Source organism: Tinamus guttatus, unplaced genomic scaffold (genome assembly GCF_059628265.1).
Source record: "Tinamus guttatus ecotype Peru unplaced genomic scaffold, ASM5962826v1 Tinamus_guttatus_pri_ptg000226l, whole genome shotgun sequence".
Taxonomy (NCBI): domain Eukaryota; kingdom Metazoa; phylum Chordata; class Aves; order Tinamiformes; family Tinamidae; genus Tinamus; species Tinamus guttatus.
The window spans coordinates 1,830,057-1,852,632 of NW_028288760.1; the positions used below are offsets into that span (position 1 = coordinate 1,830,057).

General features: G+C 61.5%; 1 protein-coding gene across 4 annotated transcripts in view; it reads right to left on the reverse strand.

Moving 5' to 3' along the window:
* Positions 1–1,971: 1,971 nt before the first annotated feature.
* Positions 1,972–22,576, reverse strand: part of RALGDS (ral guanine nucleotide dissociation stimulator) — a 37,938-nt gene continuing 17,333 nt past the window's right edge. For 3 of the 4 annotated variants that reach the window (XM_088525306.1, XM_088525304.1, XM_088525303.1), the window contains exons 2-18: positions 10,099–10,209; positions 8,832–9,025; positions 8,282–8,356; positions 7,635–7,828; positions 7,136–7,257; positions 6,736–6,951; positions 6,374–6,477; positions 5,932–6,016; positions 4,642–4,719; positions 4,456–4,542; positions 4,116–4,148; positions 3,756–3,877; positions 3,534–3,629; positions 3,200–3,401; positions 2,650–2,976; positions 2,332–2,446; positions 1,972–2,177 (exon numbers count right to left, since the gene is read on the reverse strand). In XM_088525306.1, coding sequence (XP_088381432.1) covers positions 2,002–2,177; positions 2,332–2,446; positions 2,650–2,976; positions 3,200–3,401; positions 3,534–3,629; positions 3,756–3,877; positions 4,116–4,148; positions 4,456–4,542; positions 4,642–4,719; positions 5,932–6,016; positions 6,374–6,477; positions 6,736–6,951; positions 7,136–7,257; positions 7,635–7,828; positions 8,282–8,356; positions 8,832–9,025; positions 10,099–10,209 — 2,337 coding nt within the window. In that variant the 3' untranslated portion in view covers positions 1,972–2,001. The remainder of the gene's footprint in view (positions 2,178–2,331; positions 2,447–2,649; positions 2,977–3,199; positions 3,402–3,533; positions 3,630–3,755; positions 3,878–4,115; positions 4,149–4,455; positions 4,543–4,641; positions 4,720–5,931; positions 6,017–6,373; positions 6,478–6,735; positions 6,952–7,135; positions 7,258–7,634; positions 7,829–8,281; positions 8,357–8,831; positions 9,026–10,098; positions 10,210–22,576) is intronic. The other variant, XM_088525305.1, reaches the window with a different exon arrangement.

The following is a 22,576-nucleotide window of genomic DNA, read 5'->3' on the forward strand; positions in this document are numbered from 1 at the left end:
TTCTAGCCCCGCTCCGAGCCTTTGCAAGAGTCAGATCCAGAACCATTACACTTGTTAAAACCACCACTTGTATCGAAGTAAAATCAGTAAATCAGACACCGGACAAACTGCTACGAGGAGAGGTACAACCTCCAGTACCTCACAGCTTCAGGAGGGCAGGGTTGCTCGATTCACGCACCAGTTCCACAAACAAAACAGCCTCTTTCTGAAGCACAAAAATGATGCCACAAGGCCTGGTTACTCTCCAGCTACTGCCACCTCCGTGAAAGGACAATACCATCCCGCGGGGCGGCGGGGACGCGTCAGCATCGGCATTTTATTGCAAAGACTAATTACATTGCAGTGTACAAGTCTCGGAGCGGGCAGTGCGCGCCTCTGTCGCAGTGTTACAAAATCCCCCGTAGCGCGGGCCGGAGGGCGGCCGTGGCGGGCGGCGGCGGATCTTACCTCAGGCACTTTCTGCCTCCGCGGCAAGGAGGAGGCGAAGGTTGGCGCTCGCGGAGGCCGTGGAGGAGGAGAGGCCGCGGCGTCAGGGCGGCGAGGGCCCCCGTCATGCGCAGCAGCGGCCCCGGGCACGTGCGGCTCCCAGGGCTTGGGCCCGGCCACGCTCCTTCGGCCAGGCCGGGCTCCTCCGAGGGAGGGCGGCCATGTCGCGGCGCGGCCGCCTCAGCGACAGCGGCCATGTCGCGGCCGCCTCCGCACGCGCCGCCCGCTCTCCTGGAGCGCGTTACACCAGCACGGACACACGCACAAGAAACGGGGAGGAGAAATTAAAAAAAATTAATAAAAAATAATAACAAAGATGTTCTGTAAGGAAGCGTTTAAACAAGAGACAGAGTCATCAGCAGGTCCAGGAACAAAAACAGTCCCCCTTTGGTTAGTGTTTTTGACAGTGGTTAAAACAGAAGCACCTCCGCGCTACGGCTCGAGTCGACGGTGGTGGAGGAAGGAGGGAGGGAGAAGGGGAGCGTGGCGGGAGGCCATGGCTGCTACAAACGTCCCTCCCCGCGGCTTTAAATACAAGGAGGGGGAAGGCGAGGGAGGGCAGGGGAAGGCCAGGTTAGTAAAATGTACAAGTGTCTCTTCTATTTACAACCAATAAATATTGTCAAAAAAAAAAAAAAAAGTAAACTTTGTCTTTTTTGTTTTTTATACAAAAAAAAAAAAAGAATCTCATTGCTGCTTCTTCCATGGTCAGCATTTGGAAAAGTCTGGTTAAAGCCCAAGGCAGGTGGCACTTCCAGGAGGCCGAGCAGCCCCGGGGCGGCTCTGCCGCGGCTGTGGGAGCCGCCAGGTCTCTGTTTACACAAGCCCGGCCAGGAAGGGGCTCTCCTTGCTCGGTGGCAGCGTGGTGGCGGGCGGCAGGCCACCCCCGGCCTGTGATCTTTGGTGCGAGGTTTGAACGCGGGCCCCTCCGAGCGCGACTCGAGGACGCGCCGGCTGCAGCCTGCCCAGCTTGGCCTCCATTGCGGGAGTCTTCCCGGGACGGGGGCGGGAGGCGGCGGCGATGCCAGCAGGAGGGAGGAAGGAGCGGGAGATATAACAACCCCGGGACCAGCAAAGGTCCCCAGCAAACGGCTCCATCCGCGAGTCGCCGGCCCCCCGGCTCGCGCAGACACAAGGCACCTACGGCAGAGAGGCGGGATCCAGCTCGGGGCAGGCCGGCGGCTGGACTGGTGTCGCACCGTGGAAGGAGAGATTTTTTTTTTTTTAAAAAAAAAAAGGAAGAAAAAACCCAAAACCCCACAACTGCAAAAAGAAAAATATCCCCCTGCTGCCTTTCCTGCGTAGAAAAAAAGACCTGATTGAAACGGGAGCTCGTGCAGGGAGAGGCTGTGGCAGGCGGCCGCAGCGATCCGGGAGGCTCCCTGGAAGAGGGGGATGCGTCGCCATCTCCCGTGGGCCGAGGCGGCTCCTCTCGCTGTGCCCGGTGGCACCAAGTGGCCCCGGTGCAGCTGGCCCCCAAGGCCCTGTCGGTGAGGGGTGGCAGTGGGGCTGGGGCTAGAAGATGCCCTTGGCGATCTTCAGGCCTTTCTGCTTCATGCGGGGCAGGGTGGAGCTGGAGCCGTGCTTGATCTTCACGCCCTTTGAGAAGCCCCTCTTCTTGAGCACGAAATCGTAGTTGGCAGCAGAGTTCATGGCGTAGAAGACGTTGGCGTTGTCGGGGATTTTGAGCTCTGGAAGACACCAGGGGTGGGGATTAGGTGAGTGTCCTTGTCCTGAGTAGGGCCCAGAGCTGTTATGGTGCTGCCCCCAGGCACTGAGACCCATCTGACATCCCCTCCCAGCCCTGCTCAAGCCCCAGTGCTCCCCGTGCTCCCCAACACACACCTCTCTCCTCCGAGATGATCTGGACAAGTTCATAGTCTTCAGGACGGTCCCCATCCAAGTTGTGTTTGGCCATGGCCTTGCGAATAACAACGGGGGTCTTATCTTGGCTCGTCACCTATGAGAGCAGAGCCTGCCTTAATCCTGGAGCGGCAAAGTGCTGACAGGTCAGAAACCGTGCCCAATGGTCCCAAACCTCCCTGCACCCCGATAGTGGCTCCATCCCAGGCTGGTCTCATGCAGGAAGCCCCACCAGTGCCTCCTCCACACGCATCCCACTCCCAGCCCACACCAAAGTCACCGCCGGTGCCCTGTGCTAACCAGGATGCTCTTGTACATGTTGCCATTGTCCACGGCCAGGCTGACACGGATGATGCAGCAGTCATCGACCTGCTGGTTGTAGAGGGGCAGCGAGAGGGATGAATAGCTGGAGATGCCGGAGACGGAGCGCTTGTGGGTACGGGAGGCCGTCACCGGCGTGGAGGAGACGGAAGAGGACGAGGCACTGCTGGAGCCTGAGCCGATCCCCGACGTGTCCAGGGAAGAGAGAGAGGTGGATTCCCAGAACTGGAGAGCAGGGAGGAGAGGGGACGGAGAGGACACGGTGGGTTTAGCTCCTCCGTCAGCCGGAGACGGGGCGTGCAAGCGCTGGGGAAGGGAGGTCAGAGGAACTCACTGAGCTGCGACAGTGGGGACCAACACCACGTCCAGCCACCGGAGAGGGGCTGGCGAACCCCCGCCAGCAGCAAAGAGCAGCAGCCTCCCGAGCTACAGCGAGTCCGAAACAGCCCTAGGGACCCCCCTCCCGCTGTCCCGCCGCCCCGCGCGCTGGGCGCACCTGCCTGCCGACGCGCGGGGCGCTGCCCCGTACCTTCTTCTCCTGGCAGTCGGGGGACTCGGGGATGAAGCTGATGTTGATCTCCTCCACGTCAGAGCTGCTGGAGCCGGCGGACGTGACGCTCACCGAGTCGGTGGTGTCCCCGCTGCACAGGTACTGCCCGCACTTGAGCTGGTCAAAGGATTTCGAGTGGGAGCTGCCGCTGGTGCAGGGCTCGCTGCTCGGCGGCTGCCGGCTGCCAGGAGAGAGGGAAGAACATGCCCAGGGTGAGAAGGGGAGGAGGAAGGACATGATAGAGCCAGCAGGAGAGCGGCAGGAGGCAGGAGGCTCCCACCCTGCGTTTGCCGGCACCGACAAGCGGACTCACTCGCTCCATCGCTTGATGATGCCCGTGTTTTTCTTCGCCTTCAGCGTGTTACTGGCCGACTCTGACAGAGGCTCGATCTCACACGAGAGCCCGTAGCTGAGAGGGGAGAGAAGAGGGTTTGGGCTCGTCGCGCTCCCCAGCACCGCGCTGGCGGGGCTCGGGAAGCCGAGCGAGGTGCTGAGGATGAGGAAGCTGCTCTTCAGCTTGTGCTCTCCCGCTCACCTCTCGGCCTCGCTCAGCCGCTCCAGGCTATGGAACCAGTCCACAAAATGGTCCTCCTGTGTGAAGCTGTAGTTGTTGCAGGCCGACTGAAGCAGCTTGATCTGGGCGATGACTTCGAATTCCTGCCAGGAATGGAGGTGGTCAGAGCTGCTCTGTTTAGCTGGTGCCAGCCCCAAAGAGCCCAGCCCTACGCGTGGAAATGCCTGTGAGGGACCAGCATCTCCCCCTCGCAAAACAAAAAAAATGACAGCAAAGCAAAAAGAGGGATCATCATCCCCTAAAACTGGCACAGCCTGAGCATGCACAAAATCAGCCTCCTCCCTCCATCCAGCCATGTGGCCAGCAGCGAGAAGCTCTCACCTTCCTTCTCTTCTCAAAGTTGATCAGCCCACCCTGAAAGGCAAGAATTAGGCATCGGTGCGAGGCAGGAACAGGGATATTCTCCATATCCCTGTGCCCGCTCCGGGTGCTGCCGCTGCAGTGCGGGCCATGCCCACCACGGGGCAGTGCGAGAGCGGCCACGGCCGTGGGCAACAGGCAGGATGTTCCACGGCTCCCGCGCGCAGGGAGGCGCGGCGTCGGACGGAGGATGCGCGGCGTCGGACGGAGGATGCGCGGGGACGCAGCCCTTTGTCTGTCACCCGTCACCCCTCCTCCCCGCGGATGTGAGGAAGAGGAGGGTAGAGGAGGTGGTACGTACGTCCACGAAGTCCTTCATGGCGGTGTCGAGCATCACCAGGTCTGTGAGGAAGGTGCCGAGGTAGGGAATGGTGCCCTGCATCACGCCCTGAGGGGACAGCAAGGGACAGCAGCGGCGTCAGCACAGAGCTGGAGCGGCACTGGGAGCTGCTGAGGAGGGAGCGGGGGCTGGCGATGCCCCACTCACCATCTCCCGCTGCTGCTGCTGCCGCTTCTGAGCCCTCTTCGGGTTGATCTCCAAGGTGGCGAATTTGGACGTGCCCTCCTAGATGGAGGGGAGAGAAGGGCTCAGCAAGGGAGGGAACCCACCCAGCAGCTCCCCATCTAGCCCCGCAAGGTCTGCTGCACTTTCTCTCTGCGCCTAGATTTCCCAATCAGCAAAACAGAGATAAGACACCGCCTCATTTTGCAAGAACTTTTTCTTTCATTCTGTAAGAGCTTTTCTCTTTTGGAAGAGCTCAAAACCTCAGGAAAGAAAACACTCTTTCGCAGATGACCGCAAAATCACCTTACGAGATAACACAGAACTGAACTAGGAAAAAGAGACCATTTGACAAAAGATAACAAATGTCCACAGGGGAAGTGGCACTGACTGATAGGCTGAATTTCACACCCACTTTTATTGGTACAACTTCCCTTGCAGACAAGGGGAAGGGGAGGAAATCAAAGCCCAGCCTGTTCCTGGCGAACAGGGAGGACAGTGGCAGTGAATAGAGGCGCTGCTCCCGCGCTGGGCTCTGCGCATAAACAGCTCCTCAATGGGAGGTTTTGTTCCCTTTTGGATCCCGGGTGATCTCAGCCCCAGGCTGCAGCTCGGCTGCAAAGCCAAGGAAGGTCCCATGGGGAAAGGGCAGTTTTGCAGCCGCCAGCCCCACCTTAACGGAGAGGCCGCCCCACAGAGCTGCCCTTTGCACGGGGCTGTTAGCAGGCGGCCGCCTCTGGGGAAAGGCCGCATCTGGCGCGTGGGATCGCATCCAACAGCTTATCTCTACCTGCTGAGCTGCTCTGGGAGCAGCGACGACTTCGGGTGGAAAAGTGGGAAGCCTCGTCTGAAGCCAAACCCTGTCTGAAACGGCCACACAAGCCACCCCTGCCCTGGTGACTCAGCAGTGCCCCAGAGCCGGCTCTCCCCGCGGGCCCGGCAGAGGTTTGAACTCCCGACAAGCAGCGAGTCCCTCCTAGCGCCGAGCTGACACGAACACAGAGGCACAGCCAGCCCTGGCTGAGATTTGCACAGGCAGAGCCGAGCAAGCTGCTCTTTTGGCTGGCCACCCCTCTGGACACCCCTGTGCCACCCCACACGGTGCAGAGCGGCCGCAGCGACCCACGGAGTGGGCTTGGGATGTCACCCAGGGCTCTCTGCCCGCACGCTGGTGGCTCGACCGCGGCGGCGCCGTCAGGGGCTGCGAGGCAGGAAATTCTGCCATTCCCGGCAGAGATGCAGCAAGGTGGGAGGTGGGGACCCACTTGCCCGTACCTTAATGAGGAGTTCCCGGCTCAGAGAGTGGTTGTTCTCATCGGAGAAGATTTCTGAGAGCTCATGGAAGGTGCGGAAGCTCTCCCTGCGCATGGAGAGATGGGGACATGAGCAACAACAGTGCTGGGCAGGTGGGTGCCCTACGCCTGCCCCATCAGCACTCACTGCTCCGGCTCCTCGGGGATATCCCGGGGCGTTAGGCAGGGAAGGGAGGAGGCAGCAATGCTGCTTGCACTCTCCTTGGATCACTAACGTGTTAAGCTTGTCCCTGGGTTGAGGACACCCTCCAAGAGGTGATGCTGAAGCCAAGGAAATGACCCCATCTGTGCATTCGAGGGACACGGCTACAGCACAACCCCATGGCATTGCTGCCCCCTCCTTCCAAAAAAGCAACACGGGGCAGCAGCCTTCCCCTCACAGCGTCGCAGCGCGTTCTGCTCACCGTAGGACCTCGTCCCACGTCTTCTTCAGCCGGTGAACGGCGTTGCACTGCAGAGCTGAGAGGATGGCTCGGAGCGAGGAGAAGTTCTTCAGGATGCGGCACTCCTGAGGACAGACAAGGGGACGTGGGAGCCAGTGTCAGCGCAGGACAGTCAGCCGTGCACCAGTTCACATCACACAACACTCCAGATCAACCCTGCAAACCGCTTGCTCAAGGAGAGGGGTTCCCACTCGGTGCCCTTGCACGGAGCTGCCTTTCAGGACACAGACTCAAGGCCCTTGACTCAAGACTCGCCCCAGACTCAAGACTCGCGCGCTGCGAACCCCAGCCCTGTGTTGCGGCGGGATGGAGCGCGGTCCTACCCGAGCCACCTCGATCCACCGCTCCACCACTTTGGCCCTCTGCTGCGGCTTCAGCGAGCGGTCCCCGAGACACGTGGCGATGACGCAGTTGGCTACGCTGTTGAACTGCGACACGGTGGCACGGATGGTGGGTGCCAGGTGCTCTTTGCCTTTCTTGTCTCGCTGCGACCAGATGCAGCCCAGGCAGTGGTAAGGCACCACTTTCTTAAACAGCTCCTGGAAGACAAAGGGATGGAGATGGGTCTCCGGGATTGCGGAATGAGAGAAGCCAAGCAGCAAAGGGCACAGCGGGGAGCGAGGGAAGAGACAACGGACGGTCTGTGCCCAGAGCAGCAGGTAGGTAGAGCGCTGCGCCCCGGCACACAGCAGCCAGGGACTTGGCTGCCGAGCAGATACTCACAGCGTCCATCAGCGTGAACTGCTCCGCCACCATCTCCGGGGAGAAGGAGAGGAAGTCGGACTTGCCCTCGCCGAGGCCGTTCTCCTCGCCCAGCTGGAAGGGGCAGCTGCCGTGGTCCACAGCTGAGGGAAGGGGACCAGGCTGAGCACCAACGCGCCGCCGCGAGCCCAGGTCCCTGCACCGGGGCTCACGCTGACCCTTGCACACACCCGCATCCCAGCTCAAGAGCTTCTCCAGGCTGTTTCCCCATCTCGGGGAACCAGGCTGGGATAAAAGCACAGCCACGTTAACTCTGGATGTGAGTGTCTGCTGAGGATGAAATGCAGATTAGCTAATCCCTTTGGAAATCTCACTTCCAGTTCACTTGGATGAACTCCCCCATGTAACTGAAGTTAGGACTTTAGCCGCACGGTGAGACCTGAGGGTCTGGAGACCCTCAGCGCAAATGGCACCATCTTCCCCCAGAGCCCCAGGCTCCCCATAGTGGAACAGCCCCCACCTTCCGCCTCGGCCTCGCTGTGCTCCTGCTGCTGAAACTGGTGGAGCAGGATGCGAGCGCGGCGCTCCAGGTCGGAGCCGGGGATGTTGTGGCGCACGTAGGAGATGAGCTGCTTGAGGCAGGCGAAGTCCGGGGGCTTGCGGAAGTCCTCGGAGTACTGGTCCAGCCAGGCGCCCAGGATGGAGGAGATGGTGCTGCAGGGAGAAGGGGGAGCAGGGGCAGACTCGGGTGAGACGTGGGCATCACATGAACCTGTGTGCACCTGGGGACCAGGACCACGCATGCCACCGTACAGCTGAAGAACCATCAGTGCAGCCACCTATCTGCCACGTGCTGCCACAGGGCTAGTCCCAGGAAAAGACTAGACAGGAGAGGGAACGTGGCACAGCGCTCACAACAAGAAGCTAGACTCGACCCCGCTGTTCCAGAAACCCTGCCAGCCCACGGGCCTCAGCTGGGAAGGGGATCAAGTCTCAGCAACTGGTTTCAGTGACATCTCTGCTCCCAGCACCCAGGCCCTGGCCTCGCAGCGAGGAGCCCATCTCCAGCGTCCGTGAGGTTTTGGCCTCCTGAGGAAGGCTCCACGCCAGCCTTTGCAAGCCAAGAGAAAGAGATGCAGCCCCTACCCACAGCAAGGTCCTACTCACTTCTTGAGCTCCGTCCTCTCATCCACAGCATGCCTGGCGTGGTCCCCGTTCGGCTGCACGTGCAGTTTGCCATACCTGGTGGGAGCACAATGAGGAGACACTGAGTGTTTGAGCCTGCTGCCTCTCAGCTCCGGGTCCGGTCCCTCCTTGTCACCCAGCGGCTCTGGCAGGGCTTTGTTCAGGATGAACCTCCCCGATGCCGTCCTGCTCTCCCCATCCCACCAGGGTGCCCCAGCCCCATGCTCCTGCAAACACCGTCCCGCTGCTCCGGACGGGCACATGTGCTGGGCAGGAATATACAAGGAGACGGAGCACGTGCAGGGGACGGGGGCAGCAAGACAGCTTGGATCACAGATGGCCGGATGAGCAATGGCAAGGCAGGCTCTGGCAGAGCTCTCTCCTGAAAACCTTTATTTTGGTGGGGCTAAGAGAACGGCCAGATCCCAAACGGGCAACGACCCATGGCTGGTCAGCAGCCAAGGCCACAGGAGCTCCCCTGCCAAGGTGCCAAGCCCCCAGCAGCGCGTTTGGGGGCGAGCAGCAGCCTCACCTGTTAAGCAGCAGGTCCAGCACTTGCTTGGTGGTGGCGAAGGCCCGGTAAGTGCACAGGAAGATGGTGACGTAGGTAGAGTCATTGCCCTTGAAGGCCGAGACCAGGTACTCCACCAGCTTCTCCAAGGTGCCAGCTTTGATGGTCCGCACCTTGCACGTCTCGTAGAGGTTCAAGGCAGACTCGTTCTCAAACTGCCGGGACAGGAGCAGGAGTCAGCGGGCTGGACGCGGCTGTGACGAGCGTCACGACGCCGGCGCTCTCGTGACGTGCCCGGTGCTGCTCTGCCCCGCGGCAGCACGAGCAGCCGTCGCTCTGAAAGGGAGGCCAGGTCCCCTCGGACACCAAGCGACCAGCCTAGAAGGCTCGAGCGCTCGGAAAGCCCCAGGAAAGGCCTCGGGGTGGCTGAAAGTCCCTTCCCAGCAGCTGCGAGCCCCGCACTTCTGCTTGGTGACCGCAGCGAGGCGGAGGCGGCGCTGGCAGCACCGCAGGTGGCCCCGCGGCTGGGGGACGCGCTCCACTGCAGCACGGCCCTGCTGCATCAATCCCCACGTCCAAGGGGAACTGAAGCTCCCGTGAGGATAAGCAACGCTCCCACGGGCCCACGCGGAGAAGACCTGACCTGCTGCACGGTGCACGGACTCCCTTCTGTTTACAAGGCAATTTTGGCACTAAAGAGGGGCCAAAACCACACGGTATATGTATGGGGTGCTCTGGGAGGGAGAACATCAGCTCCTCTTTAGCCCTGGCTGCTGCCTTGCCCAGTGCAAATATTCCTTCAGTTCAGGAAATGCAGAAAGGGGGGAAAAAAGGGGGAAAAAATGCAGGAGGGAAAGAAAAGCTGATGCACATGTGGAAGGGCAGAGCAGATCCGCAGCCCACACGGCAGCTCCTCCCTGCACTCTCCATGAACCGCGTGGCCTTGTCTCGTGTCACCTCTGCTCCGTGTCTGCCCGCAGACAGCCAGGCCTGGGAGCGCCGGGAGCGGCGGCACCGCGAGGCAGCCGAGCGGGCCGAAACGCGGCGCTCCGAGAGGGCCCGGCCCCAGGGCCCCTTGCTTGGCTCCGCTGCGGCCGCAGGCAGCAGCTTTGTCTGCAAACAGGAGCCATGTGAAGAGTCGCAGCCAGAACAGGCTCTTTAGCAGCAGCGAGAGGGACAAAGAGGACAAGGGACCAATTTTTAACCCTTCTTGCAGCAAGGGCAGGATGTGGGCTCGTGCAAAGCCTGCACTGCGTCTCCGGCAGGGAAGGGTCTGGGCGCCGCTTACCCCCAGCCAGCGCTGCCCTTTGTTGGCCGTGTGATGGAGCTGCACTTTCCGGAGCGAGATGCTGTAGATCACGCCATCCTCCAGCTCTTCTCCGATCTCCTGTGTGGAGCTCTGCACGGGACAACACAGCACACCGTGAGACGAGGAGGAAAAACGCACGGGAGATGCTGCTGCGGGCTGGGGTGAGGCGCCCCGGCAGGGCAGAGGGGACAGCGGGAGGCAGAGGGGCCGCTCCGACACGGACCAGGAGGCACCAGCCCTTCGGGTGCCCCCACACTGCAGCTCCGGGCCCCTTGCAAGCTCCGGGCTTCCCTCATTCCCGCCTTGGGGTGTCCCAGCCCTTCTGCAAAGCACCCCGGAGCTGTGCCCGGCCAGGGACACGCTGCTCCCGCGCTTCCCGAGGCGACGCCGTGCGCCGGGGCGGACGGTCCCCTCCGGAATCTGCCCCGGGGCAGCTTAGGCTCATGGCCTAATCACACCTTATGTAACAGGTAATAACCAGGCCCCGAGCTGCCTGTGAGCAGCGAGCGGCCCATCCACGAGGAACAGACTCGAGTTGGGGAAGCTGGAGCGCCGGGAAGAGACCCAAGAGCGGTGCCGGGTGGTCGCAGCCCGCCCTGGCCACTGGGCCCAGCTTTCTGCTTCCAGACTTCCTAAAACGTGGTTAGGAAAGAGGGGATCCTTCCACAGGCAGATCCCAAGGCAGGAGCCGGGCTTTGCCGGCTGCTCTCCTGCCTCCGGCTGGCCGGGAGCCCCGCGAGGATAATTCGGTTTTCCTGCCCGCTGCCATGCCCGGCCCCCTCCCACCGCGCTGCTGAGTCAGGGCTCTCTCCCTAAGCGGATTTGAGCGGATCCCTTTAAACCCTGCGGGGATCCCTCCCTCCCCACCCCACGGCGCGGTGGGAGGTGGCTGCTAAACCCACTGCTGGCCATATGGGAAAATGCCTGGAAAAGCAGTGAGGGGGTTCAGCAGCGGGAGGCCAAGTCCCTCCCGCGCGCGCACGGTGCCAGCCGGGCAGCCCGGCGCTTCCTGCAGCCCGGGCATGGAAATCCCCACGGAGCAGCGACGACCGGCAGCCCCCGGAACAGCTACCACGCTTTGCATTGAGCTATGGCATCAATTTGCTTCCAGGCCTGGGCTTCGAGTGTGAAAACTCGTTCACCCACCAGCATCACGTGGCCCTGGGCCTTCCCAGACAGCAGGATATGGAGACACGTCTCCGTCCTGCCTCGGCAAGGGAGCAGCGCGCCGGGCTCCGACGTCTCTCTCAACCCCAGGCGCAGGCAGGCTCCAGCACTGCAGCGTGGAAGGCGAGCTGGGTGCTAAGGGGCGAAACCAAGGGGGCTTCTCTCCCCCTGGCACCTTCAGCCACCCTGTGCCACCCACAAAAGCAAACACGGAGGCTGCTCTGCCACACGCTGAGCCTGCCGCCGACCAGCCTGCCAGCAGAGCCCGACACAGAGGTGCCACCGACCTGCAGCCCATTTCAGCCAATGTTGCTGAGATGCTTCTCAGGGCTGCAGACACCCTGCCCAAGGCCGTACGTGATAGAGAAAGGAGATCACTATGAGCAGGGCTCTGCACCAGCTCTCCTGGCCTCTCTGTCTGCCAGGAAAATCTAAGATCTAAATCTAAAATCTCCAAATCATTCCCCTCTGGAGCTTCCCATTACGTTGGCTTTTGGCTGGAGGAAAGCTCTAGATTTAGCAGGACCACAGCCTGGTACAGCGTCACTCAGAGCAGAGATCTGGATAAGCAGCTTCCAACTCTAGATAAAAAGCATCAAATAAAACAAGTCGGATGTTTGCTGGGATGCAATTAAAATTAATAAATAAATCACACTGAGAGTACAGAATGTCCCAGGATCGATCAATGAATCACTGGCAGCTGCTGAGCGACCACAGTGGAAAGTATTGCCATAACCGAGCAGCGGGTTTCACTCGTGCTCTGTGTCACGTGTGGAGGATACACCTCATTTTAATGCGCGTAGAAGCAAATTTCATTTCCTTCCTATATTCAAGACTGTCAAATTCATTCATTTTTTTCCTGCTGACTTGGGTGATATCCCCCAAAGTTCCCCCTTTGCAAACCGCACAAGGCGGACGCGGCTTCCCGGCAGCCCTGGCTAAGCTCATGCCAAGGAGCAGCGAGCTGCTACACTGGTACTTTTTAAAATTTGGTTATTTATATTCTGCAGGAGCTTCCTCTTTCCTGCTGCTGTTTTTCCGAGACGCTGATTGTGCATTCTGCACGTGTCGGTTATGAACCAAAGAAACCAAAAGCAGCAGGGCAGAGGCCGCGAGCACCAGGTCGGCACCTGCACTGGCAGCGGGTTTTCCTCCTCGCACACCAGTGGGTGCAGGAAGCAGGACCAGGAGGGAGACAGGGCCTCCAACGACGGTTTATTCATACGACAAGAGCCAAGAACTCTGAGATCCTCAGTCTGGCACTCCCAGCCCTCCCCAGTAGGGCTCCCAGCCATGCAACTCAAGGCAAACGTCGTCAAAATGGTCCTAGAAGAGCTGTAATTTGGTCAATTTGGCTGCAGCGGGTCCTGGTTCCGGCTGCCCACTGTGGTTTTCTGTTGGAGTTTTCTGCCCCAAAATGAAAGGGAACGGGGGCCAGGCCCCGGGCAGCACAATCATGGGCAGGATCCTACCCGCGACCCCTCCTTCGTCATGGTTCAACCTGAAACCCTGAGGACGGCGCCGGGTGATGCGGGTGAACCGCTAACCGCTGCCAAGAGCGGAGCTGGGATGAAAGCAGCAGCTCGGAGCACTCAGTCCTCCCCCCAACCCATACGGGAGGGCACCCTGGGACACTGGGCACCCTAGAAAATGAGCCTCAGAACTCCCACAGAAGGGGAAGCTGGAGGCACATGAGAAAGCCCCACGTTTGGCAGGATTAACGCGAGCGCGACGCCTTCACTGTGCACAAATACCTAACACTCACCAGGTCTTTGGAGCTCGGGGCCCACGTGTCCCTGGGTCAGCACTTCAGTCTCCAAAGGCACAAAATAACAAAGTGGCATAGCAGAAAGGTATTAATTTCAGCATCCATGGAAGAGACAGAGCTGCTTAAGTGCTTTTCCCGATGCTCCCTGGACAACAGCTGCTTGCAAGATTAAGATGTGTGTAGCACTGTTACGTTCTAGGAGTGCAAACTGCCTGTTTTACAAATGCACGTAAGCAAGCACGGGGTACTTCGGGACCGCGGCTCCCAAGGCCCGCGCTGCTTCTCGGCGGCAGCGCTGCCAGGCGGGAGAGCGCACGGAGCCCGGCCCTGCCCGGGGCACATCCCGGCCTGGGAACCGGCGTCTGCTGGGAATCGGCGTCTGCAGAAGGAACAAGACCGGGCAGAGCCGGCACTCAGCGAGATCGGCGGCAGCTTCTCATTTAAGCTCTGCGTTTGCACAAGCTTGAAGGGTTTTGCTGAGAGCTGGCTGGGAAAGCCTGGAACAGAACGTGGGGCTCTGGTCCTTAACGTGGTCGAGGCCCTTCTGCAAGACACGCTTTCCAAGCGATGGTCTGAAAGGGGCTTTTGCAGAAATGATGGAGATCTCCCTCACGAAATGCTGCTTCCTCCAAGGGCTGCCCCAGCCCAGCGTTCACTTTCGTTTCGCAGGAGCAAACCCCAAACCCGGGCAATGCAGCAGCAATTTTGGGTTTTCTTATGTAAGCCAGAACGTGCCACATCATTCAAGAGGAAACAAGAAAAGAAAGTCAAAGCTGCCCCTATCTCACGAAAGGAAAACAACGTCAGTTCTGTGAACTCGAGATAACGGCCACAAAAGCAGAAGTTCCCTGTGTCCTGCTCTCCCCAGCCCGGCACACGCAGCACAACCCTCTTCCTGGCAGGAACTTCCAGGCAGGAGCCCCGCGGGGCGGCCGCGCTCGGCTCCGGGGTTGCCCAAGGTCGGCACCGGGCTGAGCACAGGGCCGGCGGGACAGACCCACGCGCTCCCGACCCCGGGCTCATCTCCTGCTTCTGGGGCGCGCAGGACTCGGAGCCCGGTCGTCGCACACACGCACGGACCCATTTACACATTGGCTCTTCTTTCTTTTTTTTCCCCCCCCCAACAGCCTCTGCCTTCCTTCCTGCCCCAGAGCCCTTGCAGAGCAGGACCGATTCCAAGGGCCCATTAAAAAAATACCTCTAAAGGGAGAAGCAGGAAAAGAAGAGAAAAAGGGCCAGAAGCTAAACTTAAATCCGCTGTGAAACAGGGGTGTTTTTGCCAGGCTGCAGCGACAGCCGGGAGCCTATTCTCGCCCATCAGCTGCTTGGCTCCGCAGCTCCGCTCCGCCTCCAGCTGGATCCCAGCTCCACGGGCCGCTCCGCACGCCGGGATGCGACGCATCAGCCCATGCTGCCCCTTGCGAGGTCTGCACCCCCGTGTTGGTGCTCGGGGCTGCCCTTCCCAACGTGCTGATCCTGCTCCGCGATTCCTGCGCCCGCAGCGCGGGGAGGTCGGAGGCGCCGCGGCCTCCTCGCCCAGGCGAGCACGGAGCGGTTCCAGAGTCCTGGCCCGCGCTCCGGAGCCAGGGGCCGTGCAGGGGATTAGGGACTAAAGCTCTTAGCTGCAGCCAGCGGGCAGGGCACGTCCCTGAGCTCGCCCCCGGCTCGGGCTGGGTTCGCTTCCACGGAAAGGCGGGAGCTGCACCACGCAGGAAAGCTTTTCCACTGACTTTGCACTCCGAAAACTGTGAGTCAAAGATATTCCGAAGTGCTTGGTGTCCACTCGGACCCCACCAACTCCGAAGGGAGCCGCAGCGCTCAGGCGGCTCCTTGGGGCAGACACAATGACACCTGCATGTGACAGCGAAGACACCAAACATGACCAATCTACTCCCAATCCCGTGTTCCTGCACACGGAGCCCATCAGCACTTCCCATGTTTTGCATCCTAAGTGAAAAAGCAGCCCAAGGGCTGCCGCAGAGCGGGACGTCCCCAAGGCTTCCTGGAAGGGGACGTGCCAGGAAAGGCTCCCTGCGCAGGCCCCCCAAGCGCAGCAGAAAGCTCGAGGGCAGCAGGTTTTGCTTCCTCTCTAAGTTCATGGAAAAAGGATCCAGCCGACACAGCAGTTCTAGCTCTTGCTCCACGTTTCTTGGCTCCGTGTTCGTGATAACTCCAGCGTGCGCTTCCGCGGCGCCCGCGCTCAGCGCCTGCAGCACCCGCCGGGCTGCGAGGGCCGCAGCTGGCCCTCGGCTAAACAGCACTTGCTCTGCTACAAACTCCCCTGCAGCCCGGAGGGTAATTACTGGAAGTGAAACCAGGAGGACACGGTTGGTGACAACTGGCACATAAAAAATTAATACATGCTGCGCCGTAAATCGAGATCGAGTGGCTCGTTGCAAGTCAGCTCAGTTTTCACTAAGAAGGAGAAAGAAGAAATATATAAGAAATGTCACAAGTGCAAAAATTAAAATTTCTTTTTGTTCCTCCCGGTGCAGTAGCTCCGAAGCCACACGCAGCGCAGCCGCCCTGCTCACGTGCAAAGGCAGCTCCCCAGGAGCCCGCAGTCCGAACACAGCCAATTTATCATTACTCTGCTGATCGCAGGCCTGGACCCCGCATCGTCACAGCGGGAACCAGACCACGTGTTGGGAAAGGGACGCGCACGGGTCAGTGCTCGGAGCTGCCCGACCCCACACCCAATTTGGATGCTCGCCCGTGAAATTCCTGCCTTGCTTATCCCAGGGTAACCCATGCGTTTCTGGCGATCTGCATGAACAAATGGGCCAGAGAGGTGCTTGTTGCTGCACCAGGGCGATGCCTGTCCCTGGCACTTGCCAGCGGGTAAGCTCATCCCTCCCCACATCCAGCCTTTATATCCTCAGAGAGACCCAGCCCTGAGGAAACATCCCCCTGCCACGCTCCTCTCTCTGCTTTTAGCCCACGTGTCACTCTGGCAAATTAAAGAGCATCGACAACGTGCCGGCTCCTCGTCACCCGCGGCACTCGCGCCATTCCGAGGAGCGCAGCCCCGGCACACGCTGCCCGTCGGAGTGGGAAAGGGAGGAAAAGTCCCCCGGCCACGAGCTGCCACCGCGGTGACCACAAGGCACTGTCTGCACCCGGGCGCATCCCGGGCAAACCCGGCTTTGCCCCGGAAGGTTTAAGCGCAGGCAGAGCGGGGGCTCTTGCTGCAGGCCCGCGGCAAAGCCCTGGTCCAGCCTCCGCGACGGCCGCGGGGTGACCCGGGAGGAGCTGAGGCCGGGAAAGGCGGAGGGCAGCGCGGGGACGGATCAATGCGGCCTTTGTTCGTCCCGGCCGGGCCCCCGTGACGCGGGCGCCTCCGTTTGGTGCCTTTCCCGCTTCCCGGGCCCGGCTCGTCCCAGGGGCCTCCTGACACGGCCGCCCCGCGCTCCCAGCTGCGGATTTCCCAGCCGTCGCCTTGGCTTCCGCGCTAGGAAAGGCTCCGGGGACGTCCGCGGGCAAGAGGCTCCTCACGGTCTGTTCCCTTCCCCAGGTGCCTCCAGGCTGTGGAGCTGGAGAAACAAGTGCTCCTATCTCGCAATTAGGGAAATCTCCCCTGCAATCAGGGAAATCTCCTCCTCATGGCATTACTTAAACAGGTGCCAACAAGGTGCTAGGTGCCAAACTAGGGGGTAGAGACAGGATTCATCAGGTAACACCTGGGGGTTGCAAGGGGCGGTTGGAGGAGCGGAGCTGCCAGATTTCTGCAGCTGAAGCTACAGGAGAGCTGACGTTTGCTTGGCACCTTTGGGAGGAATCAACAACAGCATCGAGTTGCCGTGAAGCGGCTGCACGTGCGGATGCTGGAGAGCAATGGCAGGGTGTCCCGGGGACACGGGGACATCACCAGCCTGCACCAAGTGTTTCCAGACAGCCCCTCAGTGAGGGCAGCCAAAACCCTGCGGGAGGCAGGGGAGAGAGCGGGCGGCTGCCCACGGAGCTGCTCCGGCTCCCCACGGAGCCCAGAATTTTGGGGGCGCGGGATTTTCCCCTGCCACTTGAGAAACAGGTCCTTGATCACGCACTGACACCTGGTGCGATGCGGCGGTCTCGGCCTGGGGACACCAGAGATCAGGATCTTGGTGCGGGGCGGCTGCCCTCGCAGGTGGCTGTTCCCTCCCGCTGCCGGCACTGCTCCGTGGGCAGCGACGCACGGGTGAGCGGCTGCGTCCCTGTGCGCCCACTCCTGCACCCACGAGCCGCTCTGCAGTGCCCACAGGACCCGAGTGCCACACGCTGCCGTTCGGACGCGCTCCGAAGCGGGCGGAGGCGCCCGGCCCGCGCGGGTAACGCGATCCGGCCCGGGACGGCGCCGTCCTCCTGCAGCCGAGCGCGGTGGAGGGACGCGGCAAAATCGGCAGGAAGCACTGCTGCGAGGGATGATCCCATGGGATTCCCCGCAGGAGCGCCGTGCTGAGCCATTGCGATGCTGTGAGTCACGCGGCAGCACGGACCGGGCCGCCCCGCTGCTGCGGCAGGGCTTATCCCAGCAAAACACGGCGTCTGCGGAATGGGCGTGCGGAGACGAGCCCCAACGCCGCCACGCCGCAGCCGGGAGGGATCTCTCCAGCACAAATAAAGCTTGACCCAAACATCCATTCCAGAACATATATTTTAAAAAATCGAGCGTAAACTAGCAACAACAGCTTTGCTTAGCACACGGAGCCAAACCTCACCAACATTGGGCCGGAACCGGGGCGGACTCGGGGCTTTGGCATCCCCATGGAGCCCCAAGGAGCAGGGAAACGCCCGCGGTTTCGCCCCAGGGAGAAGCTCTGCTGAGCTGGGTAGCGCGAGCGCCGAGGCCGCGTTTGCGGCAGGCCCTGGTCTCAGCCGCTCCGCGTTAGCGCGCGGGGAGCAGCGAGAAGAGCGGCTCTAAAAACACGGCCTCCGCATTCCCGAGCACGTCGCCTCCGCCGCCTTTCCTGTGCAATCTGCTCTGTTCGCAAGTCAAAACATTTTTTTTTCTCCCGTCAGCTCGGAGAAGGCAGCCGGGTGTCTGGCAGCTCAGCTCGTGCTGCCGACACGGGCGGCCCCGGAGCGCCGAGAGCCACCGCGGCCGGCGAGCTCCCGGGAACGCGTCTCCTGCGGACACCGAGGAGCCGCGAGAGGAACGCGCTGCTGCCGAGCTCTGCACGGCGAGCAGGCGCCGCGTGCGCCGTCCCGCCGCTCCGAGGTCACATAACTACCGAGCCCGGGGACGCTGGGTGCTGCTGTTGCGGTGCTGAGTGACACCTGCACAAGCAGAGCCCCAGGAGGCAGCTCCGGTCCTCGGCGGGTATTTGCATGGCACCACGATCAGTAATACCCAAATCGCACAAAGAGGAACCGGGCTCCGTCGCGGGGAGGCGGCAGCGTTGGTGGCCCCCGGCCCTGCAGCTGCACTGGGAGAACCATCCGGCTGCTCCGTGAGAACCAGCTCCAAGCGCGGGGAGAACGGGAGGCACCGAGTCCTTTTGCGAAGGAGCTGCAGAGGCAGCTTTGCTCATGTCCACGCTAACGGCCAGCGCACGCTCGTGGCGGCCCAGCAGTGCTAAGGGCCTTGCGGTGCCTCATGCATCTCCCCCTGTCCCCTCATTCTGTCCCCCATCTCCCACTCTGGGGAGGAGGGGACCGAGGGCACTGAAATCTCCACCCAGACCTCAGGCTTGGACCTCCTTTCCCCTCTTTTCTATGCCCCCCTGGGCTGAACCAGTTGAGCACGAGGGAGCGGGTCGGGCTCGGTGCCGGGCTGCCCTCCGGGGCTCTCTCTTCCCTGAGCTCGGGAGCGAAGCCCAAAGCTCTCGTTCCTGCAGAGCACTCCGCGGGCTGCGGCTCCGACGGTGCCTGGACCTGGGCCCGAGGCAAACACAGGGAGGACCCGTTTCTCCCCGCAGATTGGGACAGCTACAGGCCGTACTCATAATTTAAGCAGCAGAACAGCCGAACTCGTCCCCACTGCCAGTCCCCAGGCTCTGCGCTGGCACCACGGCCCTCGCGCAGGGACCGTCACCCAACGCGGCGACGCTCTCGGGTCCCACGAGACTTGGGCCAGGCCGCGGACGCTCCCGTTGGGCCTAACCCAGCCCCGCGCGGGCTAACAGCAGCCGATAAACAAGTGTGATCAATAAGGGAGGGCGAGCGCCGTGGCTCCTCCGTCCCTTCGCACCTCAAATCCCGGCTCCCGGGCCTTGCAGGTGCCGCGCCGTGGGAGCGAGGTCCCGGATGCCCAACGCGGGCGCTGGAATTCCGCCCCCCGCAGCCCCCCTGGCCAAAACTGCTGGTAAAACTGCCCCCCTCTGCGCGGTTCGGCTGGCTTTGTAGCTAAATCCCGTTCCTTAGCAACGACATTTTTTCCCCCCTCTTGCTGGGTCCGTGGGAGATGGAGAAATATTTGAGAACCGAAACAGCCCTGCAAATGTATATGGAAACACGAGGAAGGCGGACGCTCGATAAGCAGCCGCTCGGGAGGTAACGGGCCGAGAGGAAGCGCAAGCAGGGGATGCCCAGGCTTCACATGTGGTCTCGGGTGACCTAAATAAGCTCCCTGCTCCTTCAATTACAGGGCCCCGGGGGGACACGGCGGCTGCACTGAGAGCTGCAAAGGGCGACGGAGAAGCTGCTGGTGGCAGAGCCCCTTCTGCATCCGAACCCACCACGGCGGCTCCGAGGAACGGGCTCCTCTCCCGCCTCCAATTGCCGGGGGCTACAGCCGAACCTGCCCCAGCACCACCACAGCGAGACACAACCCCAGGCAGATGCGATTTGACTCTGGTTTTCCAACAGAAAACCCCAACTTGGCACAACGACGGGTGCCCAGGAGGGAGGCAACCCCCAGGCTGCGTTTCGTTGCCCCCTGCCCCATAATCTCCCCCAGGGGCTGAAGGTTAAATGGCTGAAAGGGGGAGCCCGGAGCACCCGTGTGCCCACACGGGACCTCCTTCCTCTCCCAGTGGCATTCCCGGGGGGAAAGGCCTGGCTGGGGGTGTCCCTCTTCACGCGGATAAACAGATTTCACTTTCCAGGGCTGCCGGCCTGCTGCTAAATCCTCTCAAACCTCTGGGAGTTCTCGGCCCCGGCAGGTTTCCCGGCCCTCCAGAAACGCGGCGCGGCAGGCGCTGAGTAACGCGATCCTTGTACAAACACACTTAGAGACCTCTCTCCGGCTTCTCTCAAACGATATCAAGTAATAACAAAACATCCCTCCCCCCGCTGCCGTTCCCGCTCCGCAGCAGCCACCAGCAATCAGCATCTGGGCCCGCTGCGGCCCCCCGGCCGGCTCCAGGGCTCCTGGAAGGGAGCCACAAGGTAGATCCCCACCCCAGAAATACCAACAGATGATGCTCATCTCGCGAATGGCAAGGGGTGTCTCATGCCGAGGAGAGCGTGCTGAGAGAAAAGGCTCTTCCTCCCGGCGCGCCGTAGGAAGCGCCGAGAAAATGGCTTTTAAAAGGTATCTTTGTCCCTCCTTCGCCTCATTCCCAGCTACGAAGAATAAGCACTGACCTCCAAAGCATCTGGGCTGAGTAATTCAAGCTTTCAAGGATGTGTTTAGCAACTGAGAGTCTCTTAATTGTTCAGAAAACAAATCCGGCCAGAATAGCAACAATACGGACTTCTCCGCTATGCGTCAGCCCTGGCCACTCGTCCAGAGCTCAGCAAGTTGCATGGCAGTTTCTGCCTGTGTCATCCACAGTCGTGTTCATAGCCCAGCAAGAACCCCCAAACTCACTCTGTGGATGCTGGACCAGAACAGCTGCCACTTGTCACCAGTTTGAGTTGGATTCGAACCAGAAAGGTCAAAGCAGAAGGTTTGCAAAGCGGCTCAGGCGCTCGCGTTAGACAATCGTTGGAGTAGAAACGGTCTGTTCAGCGCTGTTAAAATCGTCGCGTGATCATGAAGGGCTCTGGGTGCAAGAGCAGCACGCGGCTCCGCGCGCCCAGGCCGGGGGTGGCACCGGCAGCACCGCTGCGGGACGCGGGGACCGACCCTCTGCAGGCCCCAGCTGGGACACCGAGGACGAGGCGACACGTATTCCCCATAACCCGACGGGCAGCTTTCCAGGGATTCCCTGGTCCTGGCGGGACCGGGCTGCCAACCACGTAGGCTGGCAGGGCTCCACCAGAAACTGCTCCGTCCCAAGGGACGGGCTCCAGGCGGGAGGCAGAGCCGCCTTGGCCCGGTGCTCCCTGCAGAAGCAGATGCTGGTGGAGACGCTGCTCCCACACAGCCGAGCCCTGGCGAGGATGAGGCAGCCTCAGCCCCGGCTCTCGCCTGGGATGTGGGTTCAGCACCCTGGGCTGGGAATGGAGGTCAGGAAAATGCTGACCGTGACCGGCCACGGGGGTTTTCTTATCCAACCTGCCTCCTTCTCCCAGGGAAACCTTGCAGAGCAGCTTTAGCCCGGGATTACAGCCCGCGAGGCCGGTGCCAGGGGGCCGTGACAACAACGCGCCCCTTTCAGAGCGCCTTCCCCCCGCGCCCTGCACGGCAGCGCGCGTCGCCGCGGCCCCGGGTGGGAGCGCGACGGGGACAGCAGCTTTCGGAGCATCTCCAAGCTCCAACGGGGCTGTCAACGGGGTCTCCTTTGCAGACCTGCTCCACCGGTCCCTCGGATCAGCAGAGGCTCCAAAGCTGCTCTCTCCCAGCTCCAAGCCCTTTTGCAGCCCCCACCTCTCAAGATGCCTCCAGCCCCCCGACCTCCTCCGTGCAGGGAGCGAAGGGGCCCGTGCGGAGCAGCCCCTTCCCCGGGGCCGAGGAGCACAACGGGCCGCGTCCCCCCCGCTCCTCCCGCTCGCTGCCAAGCGCGCGGCCCAGGCAGCCTCCCGGAGCGCCGCGGGATGGAGAGGCTGGACTTCCTGCCAGACATAACAAGATCCAGATGAGGAGCCGCGAGCAACATCCGCACGCCCACCCCCAGGAGAGGGGGGACGGCCGCGATGGCGCTTCCATGAACGCGGCAGAGCCGCGGGGGAGCCCGCGCGGCCGCGGCCTCACATAATTCCTTCCCGTCCGAGGCTGACCAGGACTTTCCACTGCAGGGCAGCGGGCAGAGCAGTTTGCAGCGGGGGAAAGATTAAAGCGCCCATTAAAACGCTGGCTCTGCTGCCCGGATATCTGTGCAGGAACTCAGAAGGGTTTAGCAGTGATTCCCCCCGCGCCGCAGCGAGAAGTAGCCGGAGCGGAGAAGCACATCTGCAGCTGGCTCCAGATCCCAACAAAACCAGACTTGCTGCCCGGCCGCGCTGCGTTAACCCCTGCGTGGCCGCGCGGGGCTCCTCAAAGCACCGGCTCCCGACACCAGAACTTTCTTGCACGTCTCCCAACACCAGGTTTGCTCAGCACCGATGACATTCCTGGCGCTCAGAGGATTGCCAGGAAAAAACCCATGGCGCTGAGTCAGAGTATCCCGGGTGCCCGTGTCCCATTTCCCACTCGGAATCGACAAACTGCTTGGAACAAGAGCCCGGAGGCCGGTCCAGCACTGAAGCACCCAGCGCCGGACCCAGAGGATCCCGGAC